Source organism: Topomyia yanbarensis, unplaced genomic scaffold (genome assembly GCF_030247195.1).
Source record: "Topomyia yanbarensis strain Yona2022 unplaced genomic scaffold, ASM3024719v1 HiC_scaffold_205, whole genome shotgun sequence".
Classification (NCBI taxonomy): domain Eukaryota; kingdom Metazoa; phylum Arthropoda; class Insecta; order Diptera; family Culicidae; genus Topomyia; species Topomyia yanbarensis.
Window position 1 is genome coordinate 36,277 of NW_026683388.1, and position 13,921 is coordinate 50,197.

At 37.9% G+C, this 13,921-nt stretch overlaps 1 protein-coding gene across 1 annotated transcript; it reads left to right on the forward strand.

The window, feature by feature from the left end:
* Positions 1 to 9,541: 9,541 nt before the first annotated feature.
* LOC131694950 (epidermal growth factor-like protein) lies at positions 9,542 to 11,425 on the forward strand. Its single transcript, XM_058983496.1, has 4 exons — positions 9,542 to 10,034; positions 10,098 to 10,588; positions 10,794 to 10,979; positions 11,041 to 11,425. Exons 1-4 carry the CDS (start codon positions 9,720 to 9,722, stop codon positions 11,168 to 11,170), a joined length of 1,122 nt encoding a protein of 373 aa, XP_058839479.1. The 5' UTR covers positions 9,542 to 9,719; the 3' UTR covers positions 11,171 to 11,425.
* Positions 11,426 to 13,921: the final 2,496 nt, after the last annotated feature.

Here is a 13,921-nt window from a genome sequence, read left to right on the forward strand (position 1 = left end):
CCTCAACAAGCCATCAAGGTTCCATAGCAGTGGTGACAGCATACCACCTTGAGGACATCCGCAGGCACTCAATTTCCTTATCTCCACTTGTCTTAACGATGAGCACAGATGTCGGTTGCTAAGCATTGCGCGTATCCAGTTCATGATATATTAAGGTACTCCATGACCTCGTGCTGCTCCAAAATGAATTCGAAAAACACGTTGTCAAAACACCTTCAATATCGAGAAAAACTCCTAAACCTCATTGCTTTTGTGAAAAACTTTTTCAATGTTGCAGACAACATTGTATATCAGGGCGGTAGTAGACTTCCCTCGCTGATATGCATGTTGCATTGCATGCAGCGGGTGCTCGCCCAAACTAACATCCCGAATGTAGTGGTCGATTAAACATTCCAATTATTTGAGAAGGAAGGAGGTCAGACTAATCGGTCTAAAGCGCCTTTCCTCCTCATATGTGACGCGGCCACCTTGGGAAACGAATTTTACGGTTATTTTCCGCCACGCTTATGGACTTATGGAATGTATCCTGTTGCAAGACTACAAGTAAGAACCTTTTACAAAATATGCTTAAAGTGTCCATATCCTCTTTGTAGTATTGTGAAATAGTTCACGAGAAAATATCCAAATTGTTTTAATTTTATGAACTACTAATTCACATTTTCGAAAACCAGATCGTGATCAAGATGCAATAAATCATGAATCAGTTCACGTCGTATAGTCGGACACTAAATAATGTTCCTAAATCTATGAATAAAATCACGAGTCAACCTTCGGTTTTATGATTAATGTTCACAAAGTTGTGAACTAGTTCACATACAGAAAACGAGATTGTAATGACATGGCAGGAAGAGTGAATGAAGTTCACAAAACAAAAACAAACACCCTCTCTAATAAAAGCGTTATATAGACATTACTGAAGGGGTATTGAACATAATTATAAAACACATGGTTTTTGTTCATGTTCCTGTTTTCGCAACGTAAAACGTGATTGGTCTAAAATGCATAATACTTCATTCACGATTTTTGTAACAATTTTTTTTGAGTACACACAATTTAGACTCGTGTAGTCCACCATTGACCAGAAAGATATGGAATTTTTGGAAAATCAATCGGCCCACTTTTGAGTCCATCCTTAGTCGCATCAGTAGTCTCTGCTCCAAATTTGAACCAAATCAGGCATCTAATATCTACCGGACCAACGCGCTTGATGTTTGTATGGGATGTTAACATGGAAAAATCCGACTATCCACTAGGTGGAAATATACCTATGCATCAGTTTATTACTACAAGTAAAAGATAGAAAAAATATTTTTGCCCGTAAACTTTCTGTACTATGCCCAGGGTCGGATTAAGAATGCGTGGGCGGGGCCGGATACGTGGGGGCTCTTATTGAGTTTGTAATTATTCACAATTCGATAAAAAAAAACAAGGTATAACTATATTTTAACAGTAATTCCAATTATTTCATCAAACAGATTACCTTACATTAGATTTCTTGCATTTTAATTATAATTTTGCAGTTATTTGAAATCACTTTGTCTTTTGCTATCCTTACACATGTTTCTTCAATACAACTGTCAAAGGATTGCCAGAATATTCACGTACTTATACTGGTTGTTATGGCAACGCAGGGCGAGTTTTTATTTACCGTCTGTTTTTTATTCATTCCTCACCAACAGTCATCAAACGCAATATTGTGGCTCATTAATTGCACACGAGACAATATCGAATTAGGGATGTGCTAATTGCACGAGTTTTACCGCTCTGTTGACATCTGCAAGAACGGAACAGTGCTAATAGTCAGTGCTACGATGCGCAAGAGTTTGAGTTCAAATCTCGGTGCATTCGTCTCTTTTTACATTAATCGTAAAATCTTCCAAGTGTTTATATATGACTTTAGATAAGTATCATAACTATCTGATAGCTTGGTTGGATGTATAAAGTATTTGTTAGTAATAATCTAATGATAAATGAGTAACAAGCAGGATAAAAGTTGCTTGGGCATCACATGATTATTCTGATTTTTATTAGTCAGGGTAAAAATGACTACTGTTCGATGTATTTTATAAAACGAGCTGAATTTTTGGCTGCGGACTAAATGAATGACCTAAAATAAATGTTGCAAGAACAGAACATGCTTCATAAAACCCGTTTTAAATATATTGGAATGTAAAAATCGGACAGGAGCTCTTCCACGTAACAGTCGGTTGAAAAACCTGTTTTAATCCACCTAGTGGTGCAATTGTGCCATTTTCATTTAGATAACGTAGGATTTAATGGCTAGTTAAGTTCAAAATAACATCTATAACATTGTGGAAATGTCTATTCCATTCTTATTACACTTTATAAGCATATATAAGTGCACGACTGTCACGAACCTGATAAGCAACATGTCGAGGCTGACACACTAGAAACAAACAAAAATAAAATATTTATATAGCTTAATCACAGTGAGTTCACTGTTGTCTTCATTTTAACTTCATGGTGGAGAAGGAGAGGGATGCAAACTCAAGTAATGCTGAATGTATTTGAATAAGTGTTACATCATTCGGGCATCATAGGGTTACCAGATTATATAGGTATTTGCTGTTTGACCACACTCATCAACCCGTAACTCCGGAACCGGAAGTCCGATCAACTAAAAATTCAATAGCGTCTTATGGGAGCATTATACCGTTCATTTGAAATTAAGTTTGTGCAAATCGTTTGAGCCATCTCTGGAGAATTGAGTGACATTATTTGACACACACATACATACATACGCACACACAGACATTTTGCAATCTCAACTAACTGAATCGAATGGGATATGACACCTCGGCCCTCCGGGCCTCGGTTGGGAAATCAATTTTTGGAGTGATTGCATAGCCTTTTCATTATATGAGAAAGGCAAAAACCTTTGGTATTGAAAATCGTGAAAAATATATTCGGTTCTTACAAAAGAATCTTTATCAGATTTTCAATCTTGAATGTGGCGTTATACGGATTTAACTGCGAGCCAATTATGTTGGAGGTTCTTTGCCGATTTTTTTCGGGTGAGTTAACTTTTTTAACTTTGTTCTAAGTTTGGTATAGACCTAGTTTTCAGTAGTCGAAACTATCAACTAAAATTAATACTAGGATCCAATAGATACACTAAGCAAATCGGGGGTATATAAAATATCATGTTCACATTGCGATAAAGTTTATATTGGACAAAACCCTCTTCCCTAATTCATGTACGAAGTCTATTTTTGATTAGTTACGTCTTGGAAAAAGGATCGTTTGCTAGTACATCTCGTACCCATCATCGACAGGTATAAAGGTAAAATGATTTCGGAATTAATCAACGTAGACCGTAGATTGTTTTCATTGACGATGCGGTACAAAAACATATCGGTCAATAAATTTTCTCCTTGTTTACAGTGATTTGCCACAGTTTTACGTCGAATCGGCTCGTTTCCTAAACTGGTTTCCACCTTTTTGGGTATGTTTCAATCTTCTTATAGCTGGAGTAGGTGTCTTCTTGTGTAACGAGTTGTAGCTCACCAATGAAATTGAGCCAACGAAAATTCGTTGATCTGACTCGATCAGTCGATAATGCCGAAGATAAAATAGAATGGAGCGGCCGTAAATGATGCTGAAACCCAACAGCAGGTCTTTTCAAAATATATTTATTGTTCGCTGGCTATTGTAACCCGGCAGGGTAACAATTTTGCACTACATTGAAAAATATCTACATATTTTGAATGTTTCAAAGGGTTTCTTCCATTTCATTCCACTATGTTTTTATAGTTAAATGCACTTGCACTTCACTATTTAACAGATACCGTTATTTCGATTACTACTAATCTTCTTCACTGTTTGTATGGAAAATGGAAAAATGGAAGAAAACCTTTGAAACATTACATACATTCCACTAAAACCTCCGTTCGCGTATATATTGTACATATTTTGTCTATTCACTCCGTAGAGTGTATTTGTTTATGCAACATGACTCGCCACTGTTCAACATGCTCGTTCATGTATTTGAGTTAAATTTTGTTTAAATTGTTATACACGATCGTTGCAGGTGCATTATTTTTTGCTATATATTTGTTAATAAATAGCATAGGGTTTAGATACACGCAAAACTCGGCCGTAATACCATTACGGGAATAAAAAAAAATGCTCTAATAGTAAGACGTTTAGCACTAAAACGATCCCAATAAAAAATTCACCAAAAACAGCAATACCAACACGTTAACATCATCTCTGCCGCGCATTCATGTTTCATCACTTCTTATACAATAAACATTAACGCGTCGGATTGTCTGGCAGTGTGTAGCACTTCACGTGTCATTGTATTGCGCATCAAGCGAAGCGAACACAATGTAGATAAAGACGAAGATCGGCTCACACTCGGCTAGCTTTAAAGCACAGTCAGAAAAAAACCGTTAAGTTGAAATTTCTTTTCTATCACGGACGTCAACAGCAAGGTGGCGACAGCACAAAACATGAACAGTCCTTCCCGTCATGGTCTGGATCTGGAACTGGACCGGATCCGGGAACTAGCACGGATCAGGAACTGATACGGATTCGAAAACTGCTTAAAAAAACTTTCACTATCCAACCTACCCAGTAAAAAAATCCGTAATTCCTGCTGGTTTCTGCCAATATTGGTGCACATTCCAGCCTGAATTCGAAAAGAAATCCGCCAGAATTCCATTTGGTTTTGCTCGATATTAATACTACCATAGAAATCAACCGAATTACACTAGTTTACAAGAAAAATGAAGCTTCAAGAAAAAGTATTTTTTAGACTAATTTTGGATCGCTGAACACGAAAACAATATTCATTTTTTTGTTCACAGAAGCGATTTTGTGATTTTCTCAAAAAACTCATTTTTGAGCACTTTGTGTAATTTTTAGTCAATATTTCTTGTCAAAATCATTCAATTAATTTAGTCAATATGCAGGTTGAAAGATGCCGAGATGCCCTTTCCAAAAACATATAATATGTGTCGATCATATGTAGAATTTATAATTATCGACATACGAACAGAGCCGAGGATGACAAATACTGGTTGTGTGATGCACGTACATAAACATCTACCGAAATTCGTCATTCCACCGTTTACTACCTTTGTAGTAATATGAGTTTAATACCGCAGTGCGCAATTGTGTGGTCTGTTACCGAAAAGACAATAGAATCTTACCCAAAAGTAATAGAAACATACCCGTTGAATTTTGGGTGTAACAAATATCCTCCTCCTGTGATACATGTGGAGTGCGCAGAAATACATACGGCCTCTAGCAAAACCAAGTATCAGATTAACATTCCTTCACTTTTCTTCCGCGATCAACGTTCGGGCCTGGCCGGCGTCGGTACGGATAAATAAACATTTTACTCCCAAGCATAATTATCTACTGATTCCCTGTGAAACTTCAGCTAGTCCAGATCGATAACGGAGTAGCAGCCAGGGGTGTTTGCACAAGCTCAAGCATGGCAGAATCAGTGTCGAAAAAAAACGGTCGGATTTGCCCCACTGCGTCATTTTTCATTACGACGCAATTAAAAAAATGAACCAAATTCATTCAACGTGATTAGTAGGACTAGAAGAATCCACTTACCTTTATTATGCAATCATTTTAACAATCAGAAATATTCGGTAGTCAATTATGCATAAAAATCAAATCAAAAGTTGTAAAAACACACTTGTTGTCGTTTGAGCGTCTCAATGTTAACTAATAAAATGTCATGCCACCATGCTTATTTTCGATGCTCTACACAACAACACTGATATTAGTTTGCGTATTTTTCTATAACAAAGGGGCGTCGAGTTCACCCACATGGTCGGATTTGTCCACCTTACCCTAATAGTAGAAATGTCTACTTCATTATCATACTTGGAATGTATCCCACTAAAGTCGACGCTGACACACCTTAAACCAAAAAGTGTAATATTTAATAAACTTAATCCGCATGAACAGGTCTTAATTTCGGTTAAGCAGTCTCATGAAGCCAGACCAAAGCGAACATCCATGTACCACCCACACTCCTGTTTGTAAAGACAGTATGCTTAGAAAAGCCACTTAACAAGAAACGAATGAATAGATTTGTCCCCTGAAGATGATGCACTCCAGCATCGAAACGTCGGAGCAATCATAACCAGAGCTGCAAATTTTCAGCAGGTTGTTTTGAACTTGAAGGAAGAACAAATCTCAAATCATGCCCTACTATGTTCAATTCACAGTTTTTCGTTTGCATCATTCATTCGAACAACCGAGCTGCTCAATCATTTTTCATTCATTTTCGATTTCATTGACCCTGTGAATATCTCTGTGCTGGGGTAATGACTAGGTTTTTCAAGCAAAACTACTCTGATCATTCTTCTTACTGTTCCTGTGAGCTTGAAAACGCAAAATATGTCAATATTTAACCTTAACTGGCCTCTACAGAGCAGACTTTGGTTGGTGAATGAAAAAGCATCAATTTGAAATGAAGACGTACGGTTTGGTTATGAAAATCCCGCCAACTTGAAAATGAATGATTAAGGGAGGCTTTGAATTTGAATCATAGATGGGTTTGATTGAGCTAAAAGTTGGCATTTGAAAATGAAAATTTGCATCACTGATCATAACATAACTCGTTTTAATCCATATGAGACGGGTTAGCCGAAATTAAGACCAGTTTGAGTACGTTACAGTCGAATTCTTCAATCAATTAATCAGCATGAGTTCTATTAATCCTCTTAAGACAGATGTCTTCCGTTTATTTCCACTATATTAATGATAATGAAAAACAGTTGCTTATCACCATCAATCAACAGATACTAGTTTTTCAACTATTACTTATAACAGATGGAGATGGCTTTTGGTCACGGTTTTAGCCAATATTATTTTATTTGGTCTATCGCCTACGTTTCGAAGGTCTACGCCTTCATCTTCAGGGCAAGAAGATGAAGGCGTAGACCTTCGAAACGTAGGCGATAGACCAAATAAAATAATATTGGCTAAAACCGTGACCAAAAGCCATCTCCATCTGTTGAAAACAAAGTGGTCGTTCTTCCAGTTACCTATTACTTATAGTCTTCTTCAGTGTTCATATCGGTCTAAAGAATATTGCCATTGCTACAACCTTTTATACAGAAAACAGGTAGAAGAGGATCGGTAGGTGCCTAGATACGTGAAGCTGGCCGTTTTTTATGTGTGAGTAGTGTTTTGAAAAGCCATGAATATCCGTTACCTTGATCTCGATTAGGTAAGCTCTCAGATACATCTAATTGCCAGGGATTGAAAATTTGTCGTTGAATTTTTATATCCTCACTAGTTAGGTCATGTTTCTTGAAAAAGGTGTGTCCATATGGGAAATTCCAGTGTCACCTTACTAACCAATCTGTAACTTCGGAACCAAAAGTCAGACCCGAATGAAATTCAATAGCTGGTAATGGGATTACTGTATCCTTCATTTGAAATCAAATTTGTAAAAATCGATCAAGAATTCGCTGGGAAATAGGTGTGATATTAGTTTAGGAACAAGGTGATGTCCCCGCGGGCATCTAGAACCGCCATAGGTTGCTAATGTGGCTACTTTGATTGGTCATAAGATCTCTAGACCTGCAAATCCAAGTAATGTTGCACCCATTTCAATATGTAGTACATCATTTGTACATAATAGTATTACCAGTTTATATGGAAATTTGCTGTCTGACCGCAATCTTCAACCCGTAACTCCGGAACCGGAAGTCGGATCAACTAAAAATGCAATAGCAGTTTATGTGAGGTTTAGCTAACTGTGACAAAATTGTGTGACTTTAAATGACACACACATACACACATGCATACACACGGACATTTTCCGATCTCAACAAACTGAATCAAATGGTAAATGACACTCGGCCCTCTGGGCCTCGGTTAAACAGGCGACTTTAAGGGAGATTGCATAGCATTTTTTTATATGAGAATGGCAAAAATGGTGCCTGAACACTAGAATGCCTAGAAAAATAAATAATTTCTGAAACACACAATCGGCCCACCCCTGAGTCGATTCCTAGTCCCGCCAGGAGTACTTGCACCAAATTTGATGCAAGTCGAACAAGTCTAACTACCGGACCAACGTACCTGAAGTTTGTATGGGATTTTTCAACAATTTACATATAGAAAACCCACTACCTCGCATTTTCGCTGGTAGGTGGCACTGTATACATCGCATTATCACTGTAAGTGAAAATAAGAAAGATAATTTAATTGTCTACAACATTGTCGAAGACTGCTAGTCAATCCGACTTTGTTAAAAGAAGTTATTAAAGTTTTAGCGACGTGATGTCTGAGTCAGTTTTGTATGGGGCCTGGCAGACCATGGTTGTGTATCAGTACTCGATACCCAGGAACAATAGCATTTTGTGTAATAATGGTTAGATTTAGCTCAATAGTATATTCAGAAGAATTGTAGCACATAATACGAGTTATGTTTTGGTTAGAAAATTTTATTTCCATATGTTACCGCATAGAGGGCGCCAACACAAACTTTTCATAGAAGAAAGATAGCATATCAAGATGTTCGGAAGAATTATTGAAAAATGCCTGTTCTACAACTTTGTGGAAGACACCCAATCTCTATCTCACTCCGTTAAAAAGTTAGTGTTAACGCCATCTATGCGGTAAAATGTGGAACTAAAATTTTCCAACCAAAACATAACTCGTATCATGTGCTATAATTCTTTTGAATATACTATTGAGCTAAACCTAACCATTATTTCACAACAATGTTTAGTTCATGCATATTGAGTACTGATACGAAACCATGCACTGTTAGGCCCCATACAAAACTGACTCAGACATCACGTCGCTAAAACTTTAATAACTTCTTTTAACAAAGTCGGATTGCCTAGCAGTCTTCGACAAAGTTGTAGACAATCAAATTATCTTTTTTATTTTCACTTATAGTGATAATATGATGTATACAGTGCCACCTAGAGGCGAAAATGCGGGGTAGTGGGTTTTCTCCATGTAAATTGTTGAAAAATCCCATACAAACTTCAGGTACGTTGGTCCGGTAGTTAGACTTGTTCGACTTGCTTCAAATTTGGTGCAAGTACTCCTGGTGGGACTAGGAATCGACTCAGGGGTGGGCCGATAGGGGTCATTTTTTTCTTGTCACTCTACTGAACACTCGCGATTTAATAAAACATGTTCGGAAGAATTACTGAAAAATTTCTATTCAACAAATTTGTTGAAGATACCTAAATGTCATCTATCATGTATAATACGGATCTTAATTTATTGTCTTCTCTGACGTAAGATTGCGACCATATCGTCATATGTAATGTAGGCAAACCATTAAAATCATTAATGCTAAATTATTCCTCTCATTGAAATAGATTCCTTAGAATTTAATGACGATCTTCTCAAGCTCACAACCAGAACACTTACATTCGCAAGTACCACCGGCATACGTCGAATCATTTATCTATCATACAAGCTGGGGTAGCGATCGTTCATAACAAACAGGCGTCCGGCAGTTTATTTTATCCGTTTATTCCGCTCAAGAGCGATAATAATATATGTACGTGGAACTGTGCGCGACGGAACAATCGCCCACAGCTATTCAGGGAATTCCTCGTCATCTCGTCTCATTTTCTATGAAATTTCAAATTCGCTCCTCATGACGCGATAACTTGAACTGTTTTCATTAATCCATACGGGACAGTTGAAGGAGGTGGACGTTCTTTAGGAGGAATTCAATTCAACTCGGCGTGATGTTCAAGAATTTAATATTTTTTGCCACGGCAGTAAGCTGCTTGGCAGTAGTCTTAGGACAGGAAGGAGTCAAAACCTGGCGGAAAGGTGGTGGTCAAGTGGTTCAAATGATTAACTTCAACCAAACCATAGCAGAAGATCGACCCAGGGAAAACATGATGCTAGATCTGCATCGTGGAAACGAGTCGCAAAGTGCTCTTGACAAGTTTATGAACAAAACCAAAGGTCAGATTCCGATGGGAGTTTGCTTCGAAGAGGTTCCGACTGCCAGTCTGTTCAAGCCAAATACCAGAGTAATTCCAGCCGGGAATGGGGTGAGTATTTTGTTTCGCAATTAACCCAAATCAAGTTGATTATGTGGGTTGCTTTTTTCACAGTCGGATCCATCGCTTAGCCGTGTCCAGGTCTGTTGCAAGGGTTACGAACGAAATGTTCATAACTTCCGCAAGTGCGATCCGGTGTGCGACGAACCTTGCATCAACAGTTTATGCGTCGGTCCGAATACGTGCTCTTGCTATCCGGATTTTGTAAATAATCGACAGGATAAGTGTGTTCCAACTTGCCCGATTGGATGTGATAATGGAGAGTGTGATCTGAAGCTGAATCTCTGTGTCTGTCGGGATGGCTTCGAACTGGACGAAACGCATCAGTTCTGTGTTTACAGGTGTACCGGCGGTTGTGGAGCCGGACAATGTGTGGGACCGGAAAAGTGTAAATGTAACGATGGGTATGAGCAGGATGAAGACGGAGTATGTGTTCCCAGATGTGAACGAGGATGTGGCGGCGGAGATTGTATCGCTCCCGGGGTCTGTCAATGTCGAGCAGGATACGAGAAAAGCGAAAGTGGTTGCGAACCCATTTGCTCCGAGTAAGTTTTCTTTTCGGTTAACTTAAAAGTGTTCAATTTGCTGAAAAATAATAGCATTAATTTTTATAGTCCCAAGAAAATTATACTATTCAACTTACCATATGACTACCCATATTCGCCCCATGGTTAATGTGATTTCCTCTCTACATAAAATTGACATGCGATTTCGTATTATTCACTCTACATTTTCTTAAACCCTCCGTAGCGGATGTTTCAACGGAATTTGCACGGCACCGGAAACATGCACCTGCAAACCAGGCTACAAAAGCGGCAACACTACGAATAACTGCGTGCCCACCTGTGATCGACCGTGTTTGAATGGCGAATGCACGGGACCGAACACGTGCACTTGCCATCGAGGTTACAAACAGGATGAAACTGAACCGCTAAGGTATGGCTGAACTGAAAAACGATAGTCAAATTTCATCGAAGCTAATCGATTTTCCCAATAGATGTGTTGCTCACTGCCCCAACGGCTGCCCGAACGGAGTATGCTCCGGACCTAACATGTGTCTGTGCAACGCTGGCTTCATCAAGGATCGCAGTCTGAAGGGAAGTCAAGCCTGTGTGAAGCGAGTCTAGAATGACGATAGTTTTTGCAACCATAAACGATAGATATGCGACCTAGCCATGATGTTCTGACATGACTTGCGAAATATATAAAACGTTGATAAGAGTGCTGCTTGTTAACGGGAAAGGCCATCTGGAGAAAACTCAAATCAAGCGCATAAGTGCGATAGGGTATAAACATCGTCACTGTGTAGGCAAAGTGACTAAGTGAAAATGCGGTTGTATGTTGAGAGGATGTTTCTCAAATAAATTTCGTTTTTTTACGCACTCAGCTTGTGTTTCTATTCGATGGTGATAACTGACATGGGACCAGCATAGCGTTTTTGTTAGGGCACTAGTCTGATGTGCAACAGATCTGGATTCGATTTACAAACCCAGAATGATACCCTTTTAAAGCCTCCGTCATCAGAACGGACGAATGTGACAATTTTAATTTAATTCAATAATAAATTTTGTTCATTCATAATTTATAATTTGTTAGAAATTTTACATGTTTATTTACCGTTGGTCTCTGCCCGACCGAACGGCATGCCTATACCAAGAGAGGTGAATCCACCATATGGACGCAAGTTATTGAGCTATCCACACATGAACCGGGACCAATGGTTTTACTTTCCTTTCGAGGTAACTTCGTGACTGGAGATTTTCCACTTCAGAAAATCTAAATGAAAAAAATATTTTGAGAGATATTAGAACTTGAACGAATGCTGAAAATCGCACATACTCGAATATCCAGTTGATGGCAGCACTGTATCTGATTACAGGCACATTCGAAGTGTATAGTGTATTTCAGTGTATCATTGTCCATTGAACTAAACAGTCATATAGCCTCTAGCTTGACAAAGATTGTTTTAGATCTATACGTTTATAAACCGTTCATAATTGCGGTTTCGGGGTTTTGTTCTAATCGACATCGAAAATTAGAAACACACAAGCAGTTTCTCGAAACGGGTAAGTTTTGATAGCTTATTCAGTTTTAATCTAAGACCTATTTTTTCGAATATCAGATGATAATTAGTAGGAGCCTAAAAATTTGTATATAGGGGAACGCGGGGCAAGACCTTAAGCGCAATATTTTTTCTAAACTTCCACAAAGCTCCTAAAATTGTATATTGTGTGCATAATCCTTGTTTAGGTGGTTCTTAACAAAATATAATTTTTAAGCCTTTCAAAAAATTGAATTCATTAAAAATGATTGGTTGCCAAAAAATGGAAAAAATTGACATTTTAAAAACGCTTTTGAACTTTCTTTTTGTCCATTTTTTTCCATTAAAAATGTATTGTGTATGTGTGATAAAGTGCAATTATGTGTATATGACTATGTGTGATGCAAACGCATGCTTTCTGTAGTTTCATCGCGTAGCAAGAGGAAGAGCATTCTAATGCGTGGTGTTATGAATAAATAATGTTTAACGCATGGTTTATATTATGGTACGGGTTTTCTGAAGTAATTCTTTCGAGCTTTATTGCCACTTGTATAGCCATTCTAACGAGGAAGAGCTGTTCTGCAAGCAGATTATATACGCTGTTACTAGGATTCATTCACTTAGAAGTGACGCACGCTTCGTAGTAAGCTATCCGGTTCGTGTTGTGATTTTTCAGAACACTGTTGATCAACAATCCGACGGTCAATGAAAATTTTTCATCAAAATCATTTCAAAATCTCATATTAGATTATACTTTTCGTTTCTTTTTGTAATATTATTATGAATCACGTTCAACTTAATTTTTAATTTTTTTTTTTGATCGGCTTGAGACAATACTGACAAATAAATGCAAAAAACATAGTTTCCGTGTATTTCAATTATTAACATGACGTAATTATAGTATAATCGAACACAACAAATATACCGAGTCATTTGTATCGAATCAAAAACGAACCCAATCATCCAAACATCATGTCGGTCTTACCCCACCCAAATACTGTCGGTCTCACCCCAACTGCGCACATTTTTGTTAAATGCTCAATTAACAGTATTGAAATACTCAAACTTATCTTCAATACACACATATAACGATATGGAGAGTAGAAAAGAATGCGTGACAAAAAAACAGGTCATTTTCAAAGCTTTTGTGTTATTAAAATCTTAAAATGTATCAACTAAAAATAACATCCAAAAGCGCATCAACTTTGCTTTCGCTTGTTTTGTTTATTTTGTTGACGTTTAATGAACCCATATGGCATCGATATGTATCGAAATGCCTAAAATAGTCGTACTAATAATATCCTGTCATTATTGTATGATTTAAAATTTGATATCTGGAAAAAGTCGTGGGGTGTCGGGCTTACCCAGGGTGTCGGGCTTCCCCCCAGTTCCCCTAACATCACCAGCTAAACCAGACCGGCGCAGTACACTAACAATTGAAGGTTTATAGTTTACTACAAGTTGAAATGAGCGGCTTTAAAACTGCCATTGAACTGAGTTTGTTGCTACGGTGGCTTAGAATACCAAATCCACTTCTTCTATAATACGTTAAATTTCTCAAATACTATACTAAAGGGTGTTACGGTCAGAAATTGGTCCAACAAGAACGTGTGTAAAGCGGTCAAACATTATATTAAAAAATAAAATCATGTTTCTTTTGCCACTAAGGCTTAGTTTGTAGCGAACATGAATTGTCGGGCCTATCGATTTAATTTTTTTTGAGTTTTGACGTAAGTGACAATACCTTATTTAAGTCTTTTTGGTGCTATCCAATATGAAAAACAGATCGAAATGGTGAGATGTAAGAATGGGCCGGAGTCCCAAGGGCTGCAGCTTC

Bases quoted from the DNA above. Each gene is read 5' to 3' on its own strand.
- LOC131694950 (XM_058983496.1), top strand. From the start codon at position 9,720: ATGTTCAAGAATTTAATATTTTTTGCCACGGCAGTAAGCTGCTTGGCA. The intron at 10,589-10,793 runs GTAAGTTTTCTT...AACCCTCCGTAG, and splicing joins TGCGAACCCATTTGCTCCGA to CGGATGTTTCAACGGAATTT. The intron at 10,980-11,040 runs GTATGGCTGAAC...TTTTCCCAATAG, and splicing joins GATGAAACTGAACCGCTAAG to ATGTGTTGCTCACTGCCCCA.